The 26,322-nt window shown below is 39.5% G+C and overlaps 1 protein-coding gene, 1 long non-coding RNA gene and 1 other non-coding gene across 13 annotated transcripts in view; 1 reads left to right on the forward strand and 2 right to left on the reverse strand.

Annotated features, from left to right (window-relative positions):
- Window positions 1–26,322, forward strand: part of ICA1 (islet cell autoantigen 1) — a 141,096-nt gene that overhangs the window by 75,737 nt on the left and 39,037 nt on the right. For all 11 annotated transcript variants that reach the window (XM_010972112.3, XM_045508491.2, XM_074367435.1 and 8 more), the window contains one exon: window positions 25,461–25,586. In XM_010972112.3, coding sequence (XP_010970414.1) covers window positions 25,461–25,586 — 126 coding nt within the window. The remainder of the gene's footprint in view (window positions 1–25,460; window positions 25,587–26,322) is intronic.
- On the reverse strand, window positions 1,219–14,459 carry LOC123613599 (uncharacterized). Its single transcript, XR_006720957.2, has 3 exons — window positions 13,419–14,459; window positions 7,357–7,438; window positions 1,219–6,675 (listed from the first exon to the last, which is right to left on the reverse strand). It is a non-coding gene; the product is annotated as an uncharacterized LOC123613599 (long non-coding RNA).
- LOC123613798 (U6 spliceosomal RNA) lies at window positions 4,261–4,367 on the reverse strand. Its single transcript, XR_006721228.2, has one exon. It is a non-coding gene; the product is annotated as a U6 spliceosomal RNA (small nuclear RNA).

Raw genomic sequence — 26,322 nt, forward strand, 5'->3', positions numbered from 1 at the left:
GTGGCCTGGCCTGGGAACCGAACCACCATTTAAAAAAAAAAGAAGAAAAAACCTGTCTCCATGGGAAAATGTATTGTGCATTCCCAACAACCAGCCAACAAACACGAGAATGACTGTGAGAGTTGTCGCCATGCTCCCAGCAGGGTGAGGAGGAGGAAGGTGGCCATGTGTTCTGGGTTCCAGGTACAACTCTAGCACGAATCCCCCTGCCCCTTGGGGCCTTGCAAGCCCTTTAACCTCTGTGCAGAATAATAGGATTGGACTAAATGAGTTATAAGCTTCCTTCTAGTGTAATGACTCTAGTTGATCAAAGCTCTACCCTCATTTCATCCATTCATTTATTCATTCATTTATTCGCTCACTTGTATTTTTCTCAAGGCACCTGCTCAGCGTCGGGCTCTGAGCTAAGTGTTAGGGATACAGTCCAATAACACAGATCTCAGCTCTCAAGGGACTCAGTGTTTAGTGGGGGAGACAAATATCTAAGTCAATGCTTGTAACGTTAAGTGCTATTTGAGATGAGCACTGGCTGTTACAAAAGCTTCCGAGGGTGGCATCTAAATTGATGAAGACTTCCTCGAAGAAGGGATGCCTCTCTGGTTCCCTTCTGCCTTGGTTTCTGCTTCAAGTCTCTCTTCTTCCCGGTTATCAAGGCCAGTTCCCTGGAAAGTATGGCTCCTGCCTCCACTGTTCCAACAGTTCAGCTTAGTGTCTTGGCCTCTCAGGGGGGGAGTCTTGCCCTCCTCCTCGCATCATGGAGAGAAGGAATGCCGGGGACGCTCCTGCCAAAACCATAGGCTTGATTCCCGTGAGCGCTGCCCTGAATGCTGCCTTCTTCCCTGCCCTGGGGAGCACAGCCTCAAAGGCTCTCTCTTCCTCTCCTCCGAGCCTCCTGACCCCTTGGATGGCCAGTAACTGTGGTATTCTCACATTAAAAAAAAAAATTCTTCACTCCCCCAAATGCTTCTAAAGACCCAGTCACCTCCTGCCCTCCTGAATTTATAATGCCTGAATGACTTCTACCAAAAACCTCTGCCAAGCTATAACCCTTCCCCCACACTCTATGAAGGTGATTCAACAAGGTGATATAATGTAGTGGTTCGGGCTTGAATCTTGACTCTGTGACTTGGTATCTGACATTATGAAATGATGTCATTGTAAAGGTTGGTTCCTGAGCAAGGAGGTGATGGTGGTAGAGTAGTTTGAGGGGAAGTTTACTTTGGCTGCTCTGTGTAGGCTGCTACAAGAATGGGAAGGAGGAAATAGATGAGAGATTAACTGGGTAGAAATGATGAGACCTAGAAACCAAATAAATGTGTCATTATATATTATGAAACTGTGACAGTCGTTTTTAATACTCTCTTGTATGTGAATATCTATTCCTCAAAAGTATTATGAGAATTAGATATTCTATTTATTTTGCATCTATGAAAGTAGGTTGATAATTATAACAAGAAATGCTGCCTCAAAATCTTCTCATATAAATAGCAAAACACCCCAGGAAAGTTTTAGATAATAGTTTTCCAATCCCAATTCCATCAAATTCTGTTAGGACATCTTTAATATAAGAAACTGCCTTGCATCATGGTGAAGAATGCAGTCTCTCCAACCAGCCTCTCCCAGTTTCAGTTTGGGGCACCTCCACTTAATAGCAGTATAATCTTGGGTAGGTCTCTTAATTTCTCTGTGCCTCAGTATCTTCATCTGAAAAATGGGGATAATAATATTAACTATAGTAATCTCCTAAGATTCTTATGAGGATTAATTCTGTAATATTTGTAAAGTACTTAGAACAGATTCTGGTCCCTATTCAGCACAACATAAGCATTCATTATTGCCTGATTTTAAATGTTCATTAAATAAAATAAATACAAACAAAATACAGAGCTTGTATGCTTTATCAAGATATTGAATGGCTTGTCTTTTTGCAAGATGGAGAGAGCATTACTGAAATAAGATCTCAATTCTAACTGTCTGTCACATTTCCCCAGTCGCATGTATGTAACAGAAGATCATCAAACTGAACACCTTATATCTTGAAGTGAATTCATGACACTGCTCCCTAACCTGCCCCTTCTCTTCACCTCCTTGACATAGGCTTGAAATATTACCTTCAGGTTTGACTTCTCCCTCTCCCTGTCTGACATATTTATTTGGTTTCAAAATCTTATTTCTGGAAATCTCCCTCTGATCTGGTCCCTCTTATTCATTCTTGTAGCAGCCTACACAGTGATGCCAAAATATCTTCCCAAATACCTGCTCCACTGTGGTCATTCCCCACTCAGGATCTTTAACAGCTCCCCATTGCTCAAAAAGCAATGCCCTGAGCCTGTCATTAGGGACCCATCACTGCACAAATCCAGCCCACACTCCATCCCTATTTCCAACGCTCGTTTTCCCAACAGCCTGTTTTCCAGGGCGACCACTACATGGTATGCCTGGTATGGTCCCTTTTAAATCTGTTTTCCCGCCTTAACTATTACTGATGCCCCTTTTCACTTGCAAAGTTCCCCTATTTGGACAATAAATTATGTGGTCACCCTATTGTTATCCCTTTAGCCAAAACATGTATCCCATGATTCCCTACCTCTTCTCCCCGTTCCTTTCATCTGGAATGCCCTTCCCTGCATCTATGCTTATCCAAATCTTGTTTTTTAAAGACCAGTTCATATGTTGCTTCCTCCACTCTATAATCTCCCAGGGCTCTTCTTACCCACTCTATTGCCACCTAACACTTTTCTACTTTGTAACATGATTATTGGTGTACTAGTGTAGCTCCTCTTCCAGACTGAGGTCCTTGAAGAAAGAAGCCATGTCTGTTTAGCACAGTGTTTCCTGAAACATCAAACACAAGGTCTTCTATGCCTGTGAAATAACAGGGATCAGTTCCCGAGTGCTTCCTATGCACCAAGTACTGTGTGTTTGATGTACATACACTGTACATCCCATCTGTATCTGTTTCCTCATTTAATCCTAACAATAGTCCTGAAAGGTACCATGTCTCTGTTTACTAATTTGGAAATTAAGGCTCGGGGTAATGATTTGTTCCAGATCACAGAGACAGTAAGTCTCGGTGCAAATATTTGAACCCAAATTTCTCTGACTTCAAAGAGCATGCTGTTAACCTTTTCATTCCAGGAGGCTGGTTCTCAAACTTCAGCATGCAAAACAGTCAGTCACCTGGAAGACTTGCTAAAACATATGGCTGAGCCCCATCCTGCTTTCGGATTCAGTAAGTCTGGGTCGAGCCTGAGCTTTGCAGGACATTTGGTCCATGCCAAAAGGTCTTTGAAATTTGGTTCCATTTGAGATACTTGGTCCATGCCAAAAGGTCCTCGATATTTGTTCCCATCCAAAACATCCAGTGAGACATTTGGTCCATGATTCCTGAAATAATAACAAACACTTAACTTTGTTAAAATTGTACTTACATTATTTTTATTGTAATTTATGATGAATTTTGAATTTCACATTTATTCTTATTCTTCCTCGTCATGAAGTTCTGCATTATTTGCCCTGTAATCACCATTCGGTACTGATATATAAACATTCCAAGGTTCTGGTGGAAATCTTGGAGCTTCTGGTCTTCTGCCTCTGCCGAGCCTTCCACTGACACACACACTCTTTCAGTATAATCCATTAAGTCATCGAAATTTTCTTTTGCATTCTCCACAATGTCCTCAAAAGTTTCATTTATATCTTTCAAAGGCACAGATGGTGCACAGTTACAGGTGTTACTTTTCATTGTCGCATACGCAAATGTTAGACCCAAAGAAGATATTTTTCACGATTGTGAAAAGTGAAACAAGCATCCTTTCACTTGTGCGTTTGATAAGAGTAGTCAGATTGCTTTCATATATGCAGTCTCGAAATCCATCATGCACAATGAAGGGTTAATGTCAAGATTTCTGTGCAAATGCAAGTGCTTTCTTACATGTATATATAATCTCATATATAAGATAAGATACATATATCTGTAAGTGTCTTCTTGCCTTTTCACTATTGTTGCATCAATCAATACATAGTGTAACCCAGTACTACACTGTGCACAGTAAATAATTGAGTGAACAATGTTGGTGCTGTCTTGAAGGGGCTACCATATTGTGGTAGTGGCACTTAAATAGCGAATATTATAAGTTGTGTAAATAGAATTCTTTCATCATCTTTAGCACTGGAATTGTGCATAAGAAATGATTCTCTGCACCTGGTCACTTTATACTCCTCTGGAATATCAATTCTGTGCAGTGAAGTTGGGTTTAGAAGTCAGTGTTTTGCTTTACGAATTTGCGTGTCATCCTTGTGCAGGGGCCATGCTAATCTTCTCTGTATCGTTCCAATTTTAGTATATGTGCTGCCGAAGCGAGCATGTCAGTGTCTGTTTTGAATTCTACTTATTTGCCTCTTTAATGAGTTTCTGGTAGCATTAACAGGATCTCTTCATCATGAATATCACAGAGAGTTCTTCAAAGTATCTGTGATGGTGCTGCATTTGGTTCTTCTCCTCGGTGTTATTTTTGTCTACTCAGGGTGTTCCTCGCTTCCCCTTCAACACCAACATGGTGCTGGTGTTTTCCTCGGAATGATTATATTATCCAGATCCTGACCAGCTCTAAGTCAGGTGTTGTAGAGTCTCCTCTCTTCACAGTGCTGGTACCTTTTACTCCTATCTCTGTTAAAGGAGTGGAAATGGTAACAAAAGCCATCATTATGTAGCATTGGCTTTTCTCTTTTATGAGTATAATATTTCTGCCATATTCTGCTGAGAGTTTTAAATAAAAATGTCATATTGCCAAGCAACAGAAGGTTTTTTGTTCTCCTTTGGAGACTTCTAACCAGTGGTGCCTGGTTTAACGCTAGGGAATCCTCACTCTAATGTCTTACGAATTTGACACCTGGCTCAGCCACTAGATAGGCACCAGCATAGGGTGTGGTGGTCTACCGCGATTAGTGGGTAAGTGTGGAATCACACCCACTAAAACCTCTCCAAACAGTGGCAGATGCTTCTTGCCATCTACCAAGATTGTACCTCTATATGACTTTGATTCAAGGGAAACATTGCCTATTAGTCCTAGGCCAGGGGATAGTTGTTGCAGGGTTAGTTATATGCCTGATACCCACCTCATGGTGGCCATTACGCCTGAACCCTGTGTGGTAGGAAAGCCACACCCACTCTCATTCCTTATGAACAAGCGAGACATCAAATATTTACATCAACATCTTCGATCCCCATTTTACACGGTGGCTTGACCAAGCCCTTCTTTTCAAACTCCACCCTTATGGAATGAGCTAGCCACATCCAACCTAATGCCAGTGACCTATTAATGCATCACACACCACGAGATCCCACCCTTGACTTGTCCTCTGCATTTCTAACTGTAGGACTCTTCCTCAGTGCACATAGTGAATATAAATCCTTCTCTTCTGCAAAATCTGAACCTTGACCCATCTACCTAATCCCATGTGCCATTACCAGCTAGGCTACCAAGGCAAGAAGGATTTTTGCTGGTAAAACAGCCACAACACAATTATTGGACCAATAAAACGTGGTAGTATTTTTTATGTATTAATCCTATAAACCAAAATTATAAACAAACATTACAGGCTATTTCAACCCAAAGACATTTTCTAAGCATGAACATTTTTGAAAGGAACAAATATCAAGGACCATTTGTCATGGACCAAATAAGCTCATGCTTTTGAGAGGACCAACTGTCAAGGACCTTTTGGTGTTGACCAAATGTCTCAGTGCATGTTTTGAACAGGACCAGGTATCCACTAATCGAGCCCAAGAATTACATTGCTAACAAGCTCCCAGCTGGTACTGATGTTGCTGGTCCAGGAAGCACATTTTGAGAACCACTACATAAGCATAGTTATTCATCAATGAATAAATGGACACAGGATGGATCATTTGATTTAAAGTTTCATAAGTCTGTTCTGTACTTTCTGTATCTGGTACATTCATATATTCAGTTATAATTCATAAAAGATTAGAGTTAAAGTTGATTTTTATTTTTAATACCAGTTTTAACTGTCTCAAAGTATTGTTTAAATTTGAATTTGAGCTGTTTTTTTTCTATTTTTTTTAACCAAGGAAGGATAGAACTATTTTTATTTATCTTTTTCTTTTCATTTTCTTTCATATGTTAAAATATTTAATTTAAAATAATGTTAAAAATGGTTTATAGATCTCTCCCCTCTCCCTCCAAGGTTACTTTATCTTCTCTCTCCTCCTGTGTATATGTTGAACACACAATAGGTATATAATCCACAGTAGATCATTAGGTTTTATTTTGAGTATGAATTATTTCTCCAAACCTAAATGTATTCTAAAGGATTACTAATAAGCCTGAGAAGAGAGAAAGCTATCTTGTGATTTTTATATGGTGAGATATTCCCTAAGGAGCATGCTTTAATTTACTTAAGGCAAATTTCCTTTTTTCTGCTGTTTTTCACCTCTTAACAAAATAAACCATGATAGGAATTCAGCTATTATTTCAAAGTAGAGAGTGGAGCCCTTTCACCAGTGAACATGTTGCATCCTACTGATAAAAGGTACAGCTGGAGCTGAAGGCAGTGTGCTTGCTCTTTCTGTAGTCCTCTTGAAGCCTAAAAATGGTACCAGGCCTTAATGCACAGGCTGATCTGAGATATTGCGAGTTCTGTTCCATTCAGCTGCAATAAAGTGAACATTGCAGTAAAGTGAGTCACATGAATATTTTTGGTTTCCCAGTGCATATAAAGGTTAAGGTTACACTATACTGTAGTTTATTAAGTGTGCAATAACACTGTGTCTTAAAAAATATGTACATACCTTAACCAAAAAATACTTTATCTCTAAAAAATGCTTTCCATCATCAGAGCTTTCAGCAAATTATAGTAATAACATCAAAGATCACTAATCACAGATCACCATAACAAATATTATAACAATGAAAATGTTTGAAACATTGTGAGAATTACCAAAATGTGACACAGAGACACGAAGTGAGCAGATACAGATTGGACCTGCATTGTGCTAACGACCGGACCTTGCACAGAACTCCTAATAACAGCCTTAAGCAACACAGTTTTAAAGAAGGATCTGATATACATTCTGTAATTTATCTCTTTATTATTTATCTCTGACAGTGGAATCTCAGAAATGTTAAATAACTTGCCCAGTGTTATGAAGCTAGAACGTTTCCGATCCATGCATAGAACTCAGGCCTTCCAGCCCAGATCAAATACTATCTCCGCTTCCCCACACTGCTGGGAGTTTTAGTAACTAATTGTTAACTGAATACATGGAATTGTACCAGAACGACCCCCCTCTACAAACTCTACCCCCCAACACACACATCAATACATGCGTACCTTCTGTTGTATTGTATTCTGATGTGCCTAAGCTGTTCAAGCTGCAGGGTAGCTCCACAGCTGTAGATGGAGCTAGAATAACCTGTAAGGGAGCAAATATTTGGGGAAGAGGGTTTTTCAGAATGATGTTAAACAGTCAAAATAGAATCTTCACTTTCTTGGGTAAAGACTTTTAGGAGCACAGGAAAATTTAGGTTCAGTCTCTGTTTGATGGTTACTAAACGATTCTTCTTGAATCCCCATCTGATACCGAGAGCTGAAAAAGCAAACTCAATCTTGTAAATCAGTCTGGTAAATTGTAGCTTCCTTCTCTTTTCTGTTTCCCCTTTCAAGGCTTTAGGAAAGTTGTAGTTAGAGGGTCTAGCCTGATCTTTGTTGTGCAGTAGAAAATTAGGGAAATGTCATTGCGAGTCCCTGTACCTGCCACTGTTGTTCCTGGGGAGCTGTGCCCTGAAGACACGAGTGACAGTGGAGGCAGGGATGAACCACCCGAGGATACAATGTCCCACGTGGAGATTCTCAATGACTGCTAGCCTTGGAGTGACAGCGGGTTTTCTTTCAAAAAGGGCTATGTAACGGAAAAGTGAGCAAGTAGAAAACTATAACACACCATACAAAAGCAAAATTTCAAAAAGACAAAACATTCTCCAAAATAGGATAAATCCTGAATGTTAGACCGGCTGGCTGTTTTGTAAGAATGATCTTCTTTCCAGGTAATTCTTTAATTCATTTTTTATTATTTTATGTTTTACCAACAATAAAAATTAGGAGGAAATGTAACACTTACAGCAGCTACCCAAATTCTAGGGAAAATGAGCATTTCATTATCTGATTCCACTTTAGGATAGACCAGTGGTGGGTCTCCACTGACTCCAGTTTTTAAGGAGGAAGAGAGGAGAGTCTCATCCTTCTGCTCTGACCAAATTTCATGCTAATTAAAGTATTTATCAAGCAATTAATATATACCGGGTGCTGTGCAAGGCTCTGAAGATAAAATTTTGAATAAGATCATCATTGCCCTTTTCTTCATAGAATTTATAGTGTGGTAGGGGAAACAGACATTAACCACGCAATGCGAATGCAGTCTAGTGCTAGGATAGAGGCTCTAAAGGGTTTTGTGGAGGCACACAGCAGGGATACCTGATTCTGTCTGGTGGGTCAGGATAGGATTCTTAGAGATATTATGACTTAAGCGGAAGATTGTGAGCGCATAGTTAGTAGCCAGGTAAAAAGGAGAAGGAGAGAACAGGGGTCCAACAGAGGTGTAGGATGTGTGGAAAGCCCAGAAGGGGGTGAGAAAGGAATAGCACAGCCAAAGAAATGGAAGGACTTTGACTGCAGCACTAAGTTTTTCTACCATAAGCTGTGCAAGTAGCTAGTGGTAACTTAGCTAGTTAGGTAACAGAGAAGTAGGTTCACAGAACATTGCTCCAGTAGTAACTGTGCTCAGATATGTTCAACTCTTAGAAAGTAAGGAGATTTCAACATTCAGATAATGTTGTAGGTAGTTATTACTATACTTATATATTTATTTTGCGTATGAGTTTTGCTCTTTTTAACCTCTTAAGCAAGGTGATGTGAATACTAGTAATGCCTCACAGTTCTTAATTAAGCACTGGTTTATTTTCTTAGTCACATTTAAAAACTGAAAATGACAAATACCTAAGAGTACACCTAACCAAAGACATTCAAGACTACTTTACTAAAACTATAAAGCATTGCTTAGAAAAATTAAAGCAGACTTAAGTCAAGGGAGGAATAAGAGATACCATGTTTATGAATTGGAAGATTCCACTTTGTTATGATGTTAGTACTCTCCAAATTGATCTACAGATTAAATGCAACACCAGTCACCATCCCGATAGGAAATTCACAGAATGATTATATATAACTTATATATAAATACAAAAGAAATAAAATAGACAAGGTGATCTTAAAAACAAGAAAAAAGCTGGAAGACTTACATTTCTAGATATTAAGACTTATTATAAAGCTATAGTAATTAAGACAGGGTGGTTGGTTTTGACTAAAGACTAACTTAGTAGACCAGTGGGAAAAATGCACACGTATAAATTTACCTGATTTATGTCGAAAGCATTACTGCAATTCATTGGAAGAAATAATGGATTTTTAAATAAATGGTTGCTGGGTCAGTTGGATATCCATACAGAAAATAATAAACCTGACCCCTATATCATATCATACACAAAAATTAATGAGAGAGATTATAGACTTGAAGTTATAAAAATAAAATAATAAAATTTTTAGAACAAAACTTTGGTGAATACCTGAACGTCCTTGGGACAGGCAAAGAGATCTTAAATAGGATGCAGAAAATACTTAACAATAAAAGAAAATAATAAATTGCACCTCATCAAAATTAAGAAAGTCTATGCATTAAAAGACATTATTGAGGATAAATAAATAAAAACTACAGACTGAAGAAGATATTTGCAATACATATATCCAGCAAGGGACATGTATCCAGAACATCTAAAGAACTTATACAAAAAAAAAAAAAAAATACTGACCACCTTGTTGAAAATGGGCAAACATCTGAACGAGGACTTGGCAAAAGAAAATATCAAAATTGCCAATATGAGTCAGCCATAAAAAAGAATGAAATAATACCCTTTGTAGCAATATATATGGACCTAGAGATTATCATACTAAGTGAAGTAAGTCAGACAGAGAAAGACAAATATATGGTATCACTTATATGTAGAATCTAAAAAAATGACACGAATTTATTTACAAAACAGAAAGAGACTCACAGGCATAGAAAACAAACTTATGATTACCAAAGGGGAAAGATGAGGAGGGATAAATTGGGAATTTGGAATTAGCTGACACAAACTACTATATACAGAATAGATAAACAACAAGGTCCTGTGGTATACCACAGGCAACTATATTCAATAGCTTATGATAACCTATAATGAAAAAGAATATATATATAACTGAGTCACTATGCTGTACACCAGAAACTAACACAACATTATAAATCAAATATACTTCACTGTTTTAAAAAGTTCAGAAATGTAATGGCCAACAAAAAAAATTGCCAATGTGAATACGCAAAGACACTTACATTATTAGCCATCAGGAAAATGAAAATTAAAGCCCAGCAAATAGCTAAAGTTAATAGGACTGACAGTCACAAATATTAATGAGAATATGGAGCGAGTGGAACTATTATACATGGTGGTGGACATGTAAACTGATGGAAACACTTTGGAAAACAGGTTGGCATTATCTACTAAAAATAATATACTTCTTGGCTAATACCCAAGGGAAATGAGTGTTCATGTAAAACACAGGTACAAGAATGTTCATATCAGTGTTATTCATAATAGCCCCAAAGTAAAAACAAACCAAATGTCCATCAACAGTAGTATGGATAAATTAATTGTGGTATTATTCATTCACCAGGATACTGTAGAGCAATGAGAAAGAATGAGCCATCACATTGCAGTAATATGGCTCTTGAGCAGGATGCTGAGTGAAAGAAACCAGGCATCACAGAGTATGTAGCACATGCTTTCATTTATGTCAAGTTCAAAATCAGGCAAAACTAATCCATGATGATAGAAGTCAGAATATTCTGTTTTTGAGGAGGCATTGACCAAAGTGGAACACAAAGGAGCCTATTGGAGCACTGAAAATGTTTTGTGTATTGCCCTGTGTGGTGCTTATATGGGTATGTACATATTTTAGAGTGTTTGGGGCTATCGGCTTCATATTTAGCGCTTTCAGCTATACCTCAATAAGATGTTTTTTTTAAAAATGCTGAAAATAAGGAGTTTGTGGAAAGGAGGGTGGAAGAGAAGTATAGCATATCTGACAGAAAGCACAGACTAAAATAAATTTTAGTGACACAATTATTTAGAAGCACTTTATAAAGAGAAGGATCATTTTAATGAGGTGGCATCTTTTTTGTTTACAAATCCAACTTTCTAATTTCCTCACCATTTTGAACATATATATCTTCCAGCCCTAAATATCAAGAGATCTCTTCTGTATAAAAATGTGAAAAACGACTTTCTCCCTTTCCTAGGAAACTATAATAAGTATTTGGAAGCTAGTTTGGGGAATTTGGGCTAACAATGTCAGAAGTTCACCAGAGTCACCTAGGACTTCTCAGTTATAATGACAAAAGAAATGCCGTGGAATTTTCCAGCAGTTTCACTGTTTTCAGATTCACCCCACCACACTCAGCCCCACCCACCATGGTTGCTCTACAACACTTCTTTAAAAATTTAGTGGCATTAAAATGAATTTTTGAATTTAGTAATCACCTGATATTATTGATGACATTCTTGGTGATGATCAAAGTAGTAATGGAAATAACAAATCTGTGGATGGCTGATAATGGTCCATGGGACGGTTAGACTTTAATTTACTTCCAACAGTATATCTAGCATCTTGTCATTTAACTAGCCTTTTCTTAAAGCCATGCCTGTACTAAGTAGAAGAGGCTAGGCTAGGCTGTGGTACAGAGAGACATCCCAAAATTGCACAATTCCATGTGCTTAAACTGGTAGAAGTTTTGTTTTGTTTTGTTTGCTTTTGCTCACCAAATAGTCCTGGGCAAGGGTCCAGGTTGGTGGAATGGCTCTCCTCCAAGAAGTCATCTAGAGACCAGGCTGACAGCAGCTTTGCAGCCCTTAAACATGCCTCCAGTATTCCTGAGATGTGGGCATCCCAGTCACCCTGAAAGGAGGCACAGCATGCAGGGGTGGATGTAGAAAGGCTTTACAGGCTAAGCCTGGAAAGGGCGTGTGTTACTTGTGTTCACGTTCTGCTGGAGAGAACTTTGTCCCATGGCTATGCTTGTCTTCAGGGGAGACTGGAAACTCTAGAAAGGCACATGGATTTTGATGGACAGCTAGCAGCCTCAGCCACAAGAGCACTTGCAAACTGAAAATCTGAAATGTTCTCAGGCCTCTAACAACAAAAGGAATCATCACTGACACAAAATGTTAATAGATTGGCTGTGTGCAAAGAACACAAAACCCAGGTTTTCCAGAACAGCTAATCTAGGGAAAATTGGAATGAGGCGATTTCTCCAGGAAGGAGCCAGGAAGTGCTCAACACAGATAGTATTTTAAAGGTTGAGAGTAATGGGAAACTGAAGGAACTGGACCAGCTTCCTTCTTGGCACACTGTTACTATGGCAGTGTCTTCTTAAACACACACTCACCCCAACTGAGAGAATGGACCATAAAAGTAGAAACTACAGACCCAAGGCATGTGATGGTATATATGACTATGCACCAGGTTAAAAACTATTTATTTTACTAGCATTTTTAGCTCCTACTATCATTACCAGGGTAACAAAATCAAGATATGGTCCCTGCTACAAGCTCCCCAGAGAATGTAGAACAAGATAGCCAATTAAAATGACAGTGACCATACAACGTGATAAGTGTCATGTGAGATAATAGAGATGTGTAAGTAATAAGGTGCTGTGGGGGCCCGAAAGAAAAGCATCTAAATTCTGACTTGGGGGTGGAAGTGTGCTTCCTAGGAGAGGTGGCACAGGCTGAATTTTGAAGGGCCAAGAAAGGAGAGGAAATATGACATCCTAATGGGAAGAGCATGTGAAAAGGAAGAGAATGAAACCTGAGTTGAGAGATCATGCTAGAAGAAAGGAACAAGTTGGAAGATTTGCTGGAGAAAAGAAGGACAGAGGCCGAAAATGAAAGCAGAAAAGTGGGCCAGGGGCAGATCACAAAGGATGTGTGTGCAGGTGTTGGAGCCAGGATTCACCCTCGATGTTCTGAGGAACCGGTGAAGGTGTTGCTGTGCATGAGTTGATCTCTCTTGATACCCCTGAACACTCAGGTCCACCAGGTTCAGGAGCAGCAAAGTGGACCCGTAAAGGGAAAGGCTTGATCTCTTTCCCCATGCAGGACCCATGACAGAGTGAATTAACACAACTCCTTCAACAAGATGATTTTCAGCAAATCAGTTCACTGGTTAATTGAGGAGATGATTTGTGTTTGTGAGTTATGATCACTTACAGTGAATGACCATCAATAAGCATAATAAAAACATACCGTAACGTGAAGTGCAAGCACGTTTAGCTTGGGCAGCCAAGAGACACGGGCAAACTTGCCAGTCTTTTCTGCAGCACGTAGACATGAATAAATGATTCAGAAAAGAATAGTAAAAAAGAAAGGGAATAATGACACATGTTTAAAACCACAATCAAGGGCAACAGGATAAGGAGACAGTACTATTGCCTTTGATTGTCTCCTGAAATGTGTGCCTCTCAGATTAGAGAGAAATTGATAAAGTGGGTGCCCTGAGCTCAGTCTTGTGACCCAAGTTAATAATTCCACTAATGACCTGAAAGAGGAAGTGAACCTAGTCGGTTAAATTTTCTGATGACAGAATTGCTTTCTTAAGTTAAAAACAGAAAACAAAACAAAACAAAAAAATCACCAGCGGAGCAAACATTAAGACTTTTGGGGCAGTGTGATAGCTAACTAAATTAATCAGAACTGTATCTGTGTATTAGAAATACATGCTTGTGAATCATTTTAATTATTTATTTCAATTTGCCAAGGACTTGAGACTGGAAGACCTTTTACTCTTTGATCCTTCATGAGTGGATATATTCCATAGGGAGTAATTATTTGTATTTTAAAACAAGAAGCCAGTCACAAACTTTCAACATGTTAGAATATTTTCATGTAATGGGTTGACACGGTGACAAGGAGGAAGAGTAGTAGGCGAAGGGCTGACATCCGCATTCTGGTTAATACACAGTTAACCTCGCTGGTACGAGGTGTGCTACAATTGGGAAGGCAAAGTGTTTCTGTGAAACGAGCATGGACTTTCACATCCTGCCCCTCCCCTGCCAGTCAAGTAAGCTTGGGCAGGTTGCCTAATGGTTCTGAAAATCAGTTTCCTTCTCTGTGAAATAGAAAACAAAATTATGGTGTAGGAGTGTTGTGAGAATCCAGTGAGAGTATGTACGTGAGTATGTTATATCTAATCAGCAAATGGAGGTGACAAGTGGTTGAGGAGGAGGGACAGAGTCTGGGAAAGTCTAACAGTAATTCAGCAAACAGAGAGCATGCTTTGTACTCTCGAAGAGCCATATTACATAGTGGGAGGGCAAGGCCTGTTTGGTTCACTCCTCCGGCATACTCTTTTTATTCGTCCAGTGTTTTGTATACCTGCTACCTGGAGGCATGTAGCCTTAGCCTTATAAAATCAAATAGTGTCATTCTACCCTCATGAAGCTTGTAGTCCAGAGTGTAGCTGGGCATACCTGGGAGCAGGTGGCACATACCATAGTTTTGTACCCTGAGCTAGTTTGTAAAGTGCCTTGGTTACAGTACAGAGGGAGCTGCTAACTCAGCTGAGGAGCATTACAGGAAAAGGTTCTCAAAGGAGGAGACCTTTGGGTGGAAACTTAAAAAGTGAGTCAGAGTTACCATGTGGACAACAAGGGCATGGGGGCTTTCCAGGCAGAGGAAACATGTGGAAGTGTAAAGGTGGGTTTGGCCTGGTGAAGCTGGAGGTTGGCAGCTCAGTGTGCCCAGGGCATGTGTTACCTGGGAGGTGATGGGGGAGAGGAGGCGGTTGGGCTGCAGACAGACACGCAGAGAGGGGTTGGGTGTGGAGCTGGTATTTCATACGAGAAGAGACAACATCCTACCCAGGCAAGGTCCTGGCCTTTCTACTTACTGGCTGTTTGGTTTTAAGCAAATTACTTTGTACCTCAGTTTTTTCTTCTATGCAAATAAGGATAATTTTACCTACTTTGAAGAACTGCAGTGTGACGCATTTGTAAAACCCTGCCCTCCGGAAGTGTTCACTCCTTTTTCTTCTCACTCAACTTAGAACACATGATTAGGTGAAATCAGTGAAGGGAAGTTAAAACTCCCTTTCCTGGAAACTCAAGAGAGTGGACTGTGGTATGCTCCCCTGCTCCTCCTGAATCATCACTGAGAAATTATTTGATGAAGGTGTTCATCCAGTGCAATACTTTATCCATTCCTAGAAAATTGCCCTGAGGCATTAGCATGCTCCACTCTCCTAGATGACTTTCACACTGGTGTTCAGAACATGTTATAAACCTGGACTTCTTGAAGAGCAGAGTAGGGAAGAAATTGGGGTTTATTGGTTTAATTAGTATCTGGAAATAAGCATGTGAATGGAAGTTACATGCCATGTTCGAGTAAATGAGTTGAGATTATGTCATCTGCACGTGTGCCTGTCCTGATTACATGGATGGATCCCAAATCGTTGTCTTGAATAAACAGTTTTATTATCGTGTGAGGGGAATGCTAGCTGAAAGATTCCGTTTTACCTATAATTTCGGGAGTAATATAGTTGAAAAATTGTCAACTAATTTTATCAACCTTAAAATGATCACTGCTTATATATTATTACCAAACTGTTAAAGTTCAAAATGCATGCTTAAGAGGAAATGAAGTACTGTGACAACCCCATCTTTCTAGTTTTTGGCAAAATACTGATTATTAAGCATCATAGCTGCAGCATTACACATGTACAGATCTTTCCCTGGGCCAGTGATACGTGGTACAGTCCCCTCTCATGGTGCTGGGCAAGGGGAGCAGCTGCAGCTCCCAGTCAGCCACACCATCACGAGGGTGCACAACCTGTACACATGCAGCCACTTTGTTTTTCACTTCCAGTACCGTATTCAGTGGATTACTTGAGATAGTCAGCACTTTTTACCAAGCAGGCTTTGAGTTAGATGATTTTGCCCAACTGTCGGCTAATGTAAGTGTTGAGCATGTTTAAGGTAGGCGAGGGTAAGTTACATTGTTCCATAGGTTAAGGTGTATCAAATACATCAAAAGGTATCCGAAGTGGCTATACTAATATTAGACAAAGGAGTCTTCAGAACAGGACTTTTAACAGAAATAAATACAATCTTGACTAAATGTGGTTACCTGAGGAATGGAGGTCAATTTAAAATCAGTCAATGTAATTTACTAGGTGAATAGACCAAAAACAAACTGTAGAATCATCTCAACGGATCCAGAAAAAGCATTTGATAACATTCAATATCCATTCCTGATAATAATTCTCAGCAAACTGGGAGCAGAAGAGAACATTTTCAACTGATAATGGGCATATATGAAAAACATACAGCTAACAATATACTTAATTATGAAAGACTAAACACTTCCCCCCTAAGATCAGGAATAAGGCAAGTATTTTGCTCACAACCAACTTGCAGTAAATATTGTCCTATTCAGTACAATAAAGCAGGGAAAGTAAATAAAGACATACAAATTAGGAAGAAGTAAAGCTGTCTATATTCTCAGACAACATGATATATGTAGAGATCTATCTACATAGATATGTTTATAAAGAGGAAAAATCCTAAAGAATCTCCCCCCAAAAGATTTTAAAACTAATTGAATTTAACAAAGTCACAGGATACAAAATCAAATTACAAAAATTAATCATATTTCTAGTAATGAACAATTAGAACTTGAAATTTATAAAAATTATAATAGCATCAAAAGTGTGAAATACTTGCAATAAATTTAACAAAACATGTGCAAGACCTGTGCACTAACATCTAAAAACCTAAAAGCTAAGAGAATTTTAAAGACCCAGTAAATGAAAAGACAGATGTTCATCTGTCTGAAGACATTGTTAAATCAATTTCCAGTAAATCTGTAGCTTCGGTGCAATACTAATCATCATCCTGAAGACTTTTTTTTGAAAAAATTGTCAAGCTAGCCCTAAGATATGTATAGGAATATGAAGAATCTGGAATAACTAAAACAATTCTGAAAAAACAATCATAGGACTGACACTACCTGACCCTAAAGACTCATTATAATGCTATAGTAATCAAGACAGTATGGTAATTGGTATAAGGATAGACATATAGATCAAAATAACAGAATAGGAAGTCCAGAAATAGACCCACACATATGATGGCTTGTTGATTTCTGCCAAAAGTGCCAACCAGGGCAGTGCAATGGGCAGCTGGACAGTTTTTCAACAAATGGTGCTGGAACAATTGGATATCCACATGTGGGGAAAACAAAATCCACCTACACCCCGACCTCACGCCTACACAAAAAGTAACTTGAAGTGTATCATAACTCTAAATGTAATTGCCAAATACATAATATTTCTAGAAGAAAAAGCACAGGGAAATGTCTTTGTGACCTTGGATTAGGGAATGTTTTGGTAAGGCACACAAAAAAATAGAAACTGAAAAGGAAATGTTGGTAAATTAGGTGTCATCAAAATTTGAAATGTTTTCAAAAGCCACTTTCAAGAAAATTAAAGGCAAATTTCAGGTAGGAAACAATAAAATGTTTTCAAATTTATGTCTGGTAATAGATTTATATTATCCATATGGAGAACTCATAACTCAGTAATAAGAAGAAAAACCTAATTTTTAAAAAATAGATAAAAGATTTGAATAAGCACATTACTAAAGATAAATAAATGGCAAAGACATAAAAAGAACTTCATCTTTAGTCATTAGAGAAATGCAAATTAAAATCGTGATAACTATGACTGCATATCCACTAGAATGGCTGGAACTTTAAAAGAGTGAAAATACCAAGTGTTAATGAGGATATGGAGCAAATGGAACTTGGATTCATTTTTGGTAGGAATGCAAGTCATATAGTTACTCTGGAGAACAGTTTGCTGGTTTCTTATAAAATTGAACACACAGTTACTGTATGATCCAGCAATCCTACTCCTAGATATTTGCCCAAGAGGAATTAAAAACATGTTCACACAAAGCCTTATGCTCAAATGTTTTATTCAAAATAGCCTAAAATTAGAAATAACCCAAATGAGTATACAAGTTGCACTGTATCTATACAATTAATTACTACTCAGAAATAAGAAAGAATACACTGCTAATAGATGCAACAACATCGATCTCAAAGTAGTTATGCTGAGCAAACAAATCCAGCCATATAAAAACTAGACTACATTGAGAGGAAACTCTAAAAAAGACTAATCTATAGTGACAGAAAGCAGATTAGTAGTTGACGGGGGTTGGGACTTGAGGAAAGTTTGACTGCAGTGGGAACTTTAAAGAGTGATAGGAATGTCCAATATCATGATTCAGGGGGTAGTTGTACGGTTATATACATTGGTCCAAGAATTCATCCAGTTATGCGCCTAAAATTAAATTGTACCTCATAAATAAAGCTGATTAAAAGTGATGATGATGGTGGTGCTGGTGGTGGTGGTGACAGTGGTGGCATCAGCTTCCAGGCACAGAATGAGACAGACACCCTCTCTGCATACTTTTTCCTCTGGAAAACAGGGAATCCACTGACCACAGCACACCTCAGGGAATTTGATGGGCTCATTTCTTTCCACTTTGTTGGGGAGCCTGAGCTAAAGAGCCTTGGCAAGATTTCTGATAGAAGCGCTGTTCAGGCTATATGGCTTGGGGTCTCCTTATGTCTATACCTAAATTGATAAAGCCAACATTGTGGACCAGGGATTCCGGAAATGATATCTGCACCTGCTGTGCATGTCTCAGACTCCAAACCCTGGGAGTTACATGGTCAGTGGTGGACCAATTACCCTGTGTCCCATGGTTTACTGTACACAGCATCAGTTAGAGAACCAAACACCCCTGAGTTTGAATCTAACTTTTATATATTAGATAAGAAGGTAGGTTGTGATTTCCTCTTCTATAAAATAGGTATTTCCCTCCCCCCAAAAATGTATGACATATAGTAGGTGGTATATGGTATATGGGAAGGGTTTGTGTTTATATAAATTTTCAAAACACTGGAATAATCAATATTTAAAAAGGATTCTTCTCATAGAACCTCTAAGAGCCTTTCATATGAATTTCCAAGATGGTAACAGTGAGCATCCTGTATTAGTGCTTGGTTCCACATAACAGAAACTCATCTTGAATTCACTGAGGCAAAGAGAAGACGTTATTAGAAACCTTGTGTAACCATGGGAAGGGCAGCGGGATCGAGGAATTTGAGTGCTACCAGCACTCTCTGTCTCTTCAATGCTTTTCTCTGTCTGTCACCCTTATTCTCTCAGACCAATTTTCTTCACACCACAGGAAACTCAAATGCTTTAGTGCTTTAGCCACTAGAAAAGGATTGAGACTTATTCTCTCTATTTCCAAGTTCAAAAGTCCCAAGGAAAGGCTGATTCATCCAACTTGAACCAAGTGCCTTTCCCTGAATCAGGCAACCACGGTGCCTTGCTGTTGACTCAGCTTGGGTTTAAGAGCCTCATACCTGAGCCAGTCAGTACAAGTGGAGGGGTGGTCTGTAAAAGAGAATACCAACCCTGCGATAATGATGTTTCTATGCAGGTTGAATTGTAACAAGGGTACCATCTACTGAGGGAGAGTAATAACAGAGGAGGCTTGGGGGAGATGGGGTAGGGGAGACATGAAAATTCTCTGTATGCTCTAAGAAATAAAGCCTACTTTTAAAAATACAGTTAATTTTACTATGTGTAAGTTACACCTAAATAAATCTCCCTTAAAAAAAGAGAGAGAGAGAGAGAGAATATCAGCCCCCATTTAAGCCACATTATTAGAACAAAGAGAAGGAACATTTCTCAAAATGGAGTGAGGATTTTGTTAAGGGAAGACCAAAAATAAATAGCTCCTAAAGTCTCCACGTGGCTGCCCCCACACACGGTGCACACACAGTCACTTGCATGTGCTTCTGTGCATAATACAGTGTCAGAACTGCTCCTGCCACCAGTGGATATGTATATGATAAATCAGGTCCAGTAAAGTGACTGAGCAGGGTGTTTGATTGTCTGATTTTCTATAGGTCTTCGTTCATTGGCCTCAGAAAAAAGATCTTTTAATGAAGTCAAACATTTGACCTTTTTTTCCTAAGTGACTTCAGATAGGCTCAACTTTCTCTTGTGGCACCCTACTAGAAGCCAAAGAGGTAATTGGTATACCCTCTGATCTTAATTTTTTTCCCTGAATGTAGAATGCTGCTTCAGAGGAAAATAGGGGTTAATGAAGGAGGAATATTGGGAGCTGGTTGGGAAGGAAAGCCAAGAATTCTGATGTGGTCTGAGGGATAGACAAGAAGTTGACAGTAAAATCGTCTGGTGGAAAAGGCAAGTGAGACAATAGTGTTGGGCTTGGGGTGGTCAGATCCATAGGCGTCATCCTCTACACCCCAACATCTAAGCCCTCACCAGGTCCTGTCTGTTTTACCTCCTGACTGTCTCTCCAGTGAGAGCATTCTTTTCCATATCTAGCATCACTCCCTGAGTTTACAGCTACCATCATCTCTCCCCTTGACTCTAGATCTGTCCTCATCTACTCTTATCTCTCTTCAGTCCGTCCACACACTGCAGTGAGTGATCTTTTCAAACTGAAAATAGGATTCTATTTCTTCCTCGCTTAAAAGACTCCAAGGTTTTCCCACTGCATCTAGGATAAAAACTAAAATCCTGAGCACACCTACAAGGTCCTGTTCCAGGATGTGACCCAACTCACCTCTCTGGCCTCATCTCATACCAGCTTTCTGCTTGCTCTCCGCAATCCAGCTACGCCCATTTTCTGGGAACTGTCTTATTGCCCTCTACCCCAGGACCTTTGCATATGTTCCTCTCTCTGCTGGGGCTCTCTCTTTTTGCATAGTTAATCATGCTCAGTCCTTCAGAGTAGAGCTTGAGCACTGCTTCCCAGGAGAACATCCTCTTGGTCAGATTTCTTGGTAAATGATTCTTGTGGGACTGTGTGGCTTTCCTTCTGACACCTCACTCAGTTTGTAGTTACCCCCTCACTGATATGAAAATGCCCACTGGACTGTCATCTCCGTTAGGGCAGAGGCCTCCATTTTGATCACTTCCACCAGCACATGGAAGATACACGGTAAATATTTGCTGAATAAGTGGAGGGAGAGAGAGAGGTAGAGACATCTTCTGAAAGAAAATGTAAAAGTAAGAGTAAGATTGGTTTGTGTTTTTTTGGTTGTTGCTGGGTCTATTTTTTACTTTTAAAGAAAAGAAAACATTCAGGGATGCAAAACTACTCTCGAACTATTTGGTTGTGGAGTAATATGAAGACCTTTCCCACTGAATGGGGAAGCCAAATTGAACAAAGAGGATGAATAGCATTGGCTTCATCATGTGTGGTTCAAGTTGGGGCTAAGAGGTAGAATTTCAGGTTAGGGGGAGTGAGTACAGAAAAGTGTCCTGTAGTGTTGGCACACAAAACGTTGCTTTTCTCCTCCGGTGAATTGAATTTCTGCAACCTTGGGGAGGCAGGACCCATGCTAAAGAGGGCCTAATATATGTGATCATTTCCTGGAACTAGGAGGATAAGAGCACAAAGGTGGGACAACAGAAATAAAATTAAGAAATTTTAAAAAGGCAACATTTATTTGAAGATTTTTTTTAAAGAACCTTGAAAACCACAGGCGCTCTCAAGATGTTTATATAATTGAGTATAATTTATGTGGGATCAAAAGGAATAATAATCAAAACATTTTTTACTTAAGTGCATCTGGAGGCATACATGAAATTAGACTCTTCATGGTGGCCTGTGCTTGACTGTGTCCTTGGTGTTTTGTCCTCGGGCTGCAGACTAGAAATGTGTTTTAGAGAGCAGACATGGAGCACAAAATATTAAATGAACTTTGCCGTTTCAAAATGCCCAACAGTGTAACATCTTCCTTGTTTGGCAGGGAAAGGGCTCAACATTTGGAAACTCGGCAGTGCATTAAGTATTTTAATAATCATTGTTGACACACAAAGCATATGGCCTTGCAGAACTCACTGGGTCAAGTGCTGAAGTCTTCTTCTAGGTTTCTAAAATCTCTTTACAAAATTCAAACAAAATTAAATTAGGGCACATTTCAATGTATATTAATTCATAAGCTTTGTGTTATAAGCAAGGGAAATAAGTCTGAGGATAAAAGAATATCTATGTATAACTGATTATGTTCATGTAAAGGAAAAAGCAAAATTCACATCCCCACAAAAACGCAATTTGTACTTAATTTAAAAATCTAGAACCTCCCCACAAGAAGGCCAGCTTCCTGTCTACCTTGTGTTTACTGTGTAGTCCTATTCATGCCTTAAGACCCGCCTCAGATATCCCCCCATCTCAGAAGCCTTCATTATCCACCTACTTTCCGTTTATATCAGTTATGTATATGGTCACAATAATGCCATGAAATAAGCAACTGTAACACTCAGTGGCTTAAAACAGTAAGCATTTCTTGTTGCTTACAGGTCTGTGGGTTAGCAAGGCAGTTCTGGTCTCTGCTGGGCTCACTCGTGAGTCTCTGGTCTGCTGTGGGGTTGGGAGGGGCCCTGCTGACCACGGCTGGCCTGCTTCACATGTCTATGGGTCAGCTTGCCAAAGGCTGATCTCTTGGGACCACTGGGCTCTCCTCCTCATGTCTCTTGCATGCACAAACCTCAACACCCCTCCAGCTAGCCAGCCCAGGCTCTCAGGTTGGCCTGGCATATTCTCATGGTGATCTCAGAGAAGCATCAGAGAAAGTAGCAGCATGCTAGCATTTTTTCCCAAGCTTCCAGTTCCATCACATTTGTTAACATCTCACTGGCCAGAGCAAGTCACATGCGAAGCCCAGTGTCAGTGTGGAAGGAGACTACAAAGTTACTGGGCCAAAGGGTGTGGATACCGGGAGGCCTACAGTTGGGTTAATGACATCACTCAACACCCCTGCCCTGAGCCACCTGCAGCATTAATCATCCCTGTCTGTGCTACATCTATCTTCACTCTTAGTTCTGTTGTGCTTTTCTCATTGGATTATAACATGATTGTTAACTTGTCTGTCTTCTCTAAAAGATCAGAGGGTCCTTGTGCCTACGTGCATTCATTCTGAAGTATTCATTGGTCACCTGCTATGTGTTTTATTCCTTTACAGACTCCCCCGCCCCTGGTGCCTAGCCCTTGTCCTAACACATAATAGGCGCTCACGCTCACTAAATAGGTGTTAAATGAATGCATACATGGATGCTCACACTTATATTAATCTCCTTCCCCTCCAAAAGGAAAGGGTGAGGACACATGCCTCTCAGGATCCCAGCTGAGGAGTTCTCTTCTTGGCTCGAGCAACTGGTGAACCAGTAGGGACCTGCATAAGACTCTCAGCTGCTTAAACATCTTCCCCTCCACCCTCTTCCTCTTCTCCCTCCAGGACCTCGGGTTTTCTTTTTTGTGTCATCCCTATCCCTCTTAAAGGAAGGCAGAGAATCCCTGATACTTAACACATCCTCTTTTTACAATCAGCACTCCCCAGTAGCTTTCCCTCGAGTCTCTCTACACCACAGTGAGGAATGACTGAGTTCTGGGATTTACTTAAGCTCATGATATAGGTTGAGAGGAGCTGGATGGCTTCTGTTCTCTGGTTTTCCAAGCTGTGTAGACTATGAATACAGAGGAATTCTTAGGAAATGCTTTATACAGCTATAGACACAAGATCCTGTTCACATAGGGTATTAATTCTGTCAGTCTGTTGTTAAATGTACTGCCTGATTATTTTCCAATTCCATAGAATCCTACAGGGAAACCTTGTGTTTCGGGGTACACTCATAATTTTGATATTCTCAATTTTCCAGTGGTTAGTGTAAGTTGTTTGGGAGGCGGAATGGTGTGGCTTTGGAGTCAGGCAGGATAATCTAGAATTGCCAGCCCTGTCTGTTAGTTATTTCCCCTGAAGAAGCCTCTTGCTCTCGGCAGTCACAGAGGGCAAGAAGAGGCTCACAAGAATAAAAGGGCATGTGGTGAGTGACTTGTATTAATTGTTCAATTGTAGCAATTATATTAATTGTGAATTATATCTATTAAATTATTTTGACCATTAAATTGTTACAAATGATAACAATTGTATCGATGGCTTCTATTACTATATAATGCCCTATAATTTTAAAAGCTGTGAGTATAAACTAATGTTACTAGTGGTAGAAATTGATACGTTTTAAATCAAATAATCCTCATGTTTATTTTTATTAAAAAAATAAAATGATCACTTCTAAGACTACTTGGAAGATTCTATTTAAAAATGGCACTCAGGTACTTTTCCTTTTGAGATGGTCTGGAAATTTTCTTCATTCAGTCACCAAATACATTTTCAGCACCTGCTTTATACCAGGTCACCGATCATATAATGGTGATCAAGGTAGACATGGTCCTGCCTACCTGAGGTATCCAGTGATTAAAGCGCTATCATTAATGAGTCAGCATTATTCCCAACTCCCAGTTACCTCGCTGGCAACTTCAACTGCATGAATTATCTCAGATAAACTAATATGTGACTAGCCTTCCCTGGTTAAAATATGATATGGTGATGTTTCACATTGGGGAACGTTTGACTCTACTATTTTTAATGTAATTGTGTTAAACTTTAAAATCTATTTTATTACCAAATAATATGTAAAATAGACATTTCTGAATCTTCCTGACGTTCACTCCATCGCTGAATGGCTACATGGCTTAGGGATGGATAGAAGATTGCTTGTGTACATACTCTGGATAAATGTTGACAGTGTATCAGTGGGGATAGATTTTTAGGCGGTATCACCATTTCCTTGTGTAGTATTTTAGGCTGGATCTTGGAACAGAGAAAAGGACATTAAGTGGAAAAGCTGGTGAAATCTGAATAACATCTGTTGTTTAGTTAATAGGATTGTGTCAGTGTTAATTTCATATTTTTAGCAAATGTACCATGTTATGTAAGATGTTAATATCAAGGCAAGTGGAGTGAAGAGTATATGGGGAAGTCAGCTTCAAAGAACCATAGGAAAACAGTGGGGCAAATATTATTCCCTGACCACCCTGCATGTTCCCAGACTTTATGGTCAGTTTGTGAATGCCTTGAGAGGAGAGGAATTTTAACATTTAACTGAGAAAAATATAATGAGGATGGAAAGTCTGCTGTAAAATCATGATATGCCGTACCGTCATTTAGGTCCCTTGGAAGTAAAGAATGGGTGTTGTCGGATCTTCTCACATGCCTGAAGTTTCAAAGGTATTTTCTTATGTGAAAGAGGGAATCCTGCTCTTGGTCTTTTCTCACCAACAAATATTAATTCCTTAAGAATTTGAGTGATTCAGAGATTCCTTTTTACTTTCATAGGTGCAAACACAAGTTCGCCTTGCCAAAAAAAGCTTTGACAAATTGAAGATGGATGTGTGTCAAAAAGTGGATCTCCTTGGAGCAAGCAGATGCAATCTCTTGTCACATATGCTAGCAACATACCAGGTAACAAAATGGTGTTTGTTACAATGAACCAAGAATGGTACAAGGTTTAGATAACAGAAAAGTGGTATCTGAGCTCAAAGTATGGTTTGGGCGTGATGAAATTCTGATTGCCTTTCTAGTAATTTACTTCCTACATCTCTGCTTGGTAGCATCCTACGGTTAATCAAGCCGAACGATAGCTATTTCCTGTATAGGCACCTGTAATTCCCCACTTTCCTGCATTTATTTAGATGGTTTCTCCTGCCTAGGTGCCTTCCTCCTTCATTTGTGTTTCCACATTTCACTCTGTTCAGTGTACCTACCAGACAAAGTGTCTCCTCCTTCAGAAAGCCTCCTCCGAACTCCTGTAGCATTTTTGCCTGTACTTCTCTCGGCGTGGTCACTTCCTCTTCAGGTTGTCATAATTTAATGCACTTCCTTTTGTCTTTCATTGCCTCTGACTTTCTTCAGGATAGCCCTTGTGTCCATCAACAGTACTGCTGAGCACCAACTGAGTGTGGGAGGCAAAGTCTGGGTGTTGTTGGGAACATACAATGGAAAAGACCAGATCTCCTGTCCGTAGGGAATGTAAAGTTTAGGAAGAAGTCAGAGATGGTAAAGTCTGCCTATATTTTCTCCACCTGAAGGATAGAACAGGGTGTGCTAAGTGAAATGAGACCTACAAAATCCAACGGAGGCTTGAAGAAGGAGAAACAGAATCAGTTGAGGGATCACAAAACTCCATTGTGAACAACTA

This window comes from Camelus bactrianus, chromosome 7 (genome assembly GCF_048773025.1).
Source record: "Camelus bactrianus isolate YW-2024 breed Bactrian camel chromosome 7, ASM4877302v1, whole genome shotgun sequence".
In the NCBI taxonomy this organism is placed as follows: Eukaryota; Metazoa; Chordata; class Mammalia; order Artiodactyla; family Camelidae; genus Camelus; species Camelus bactrianus.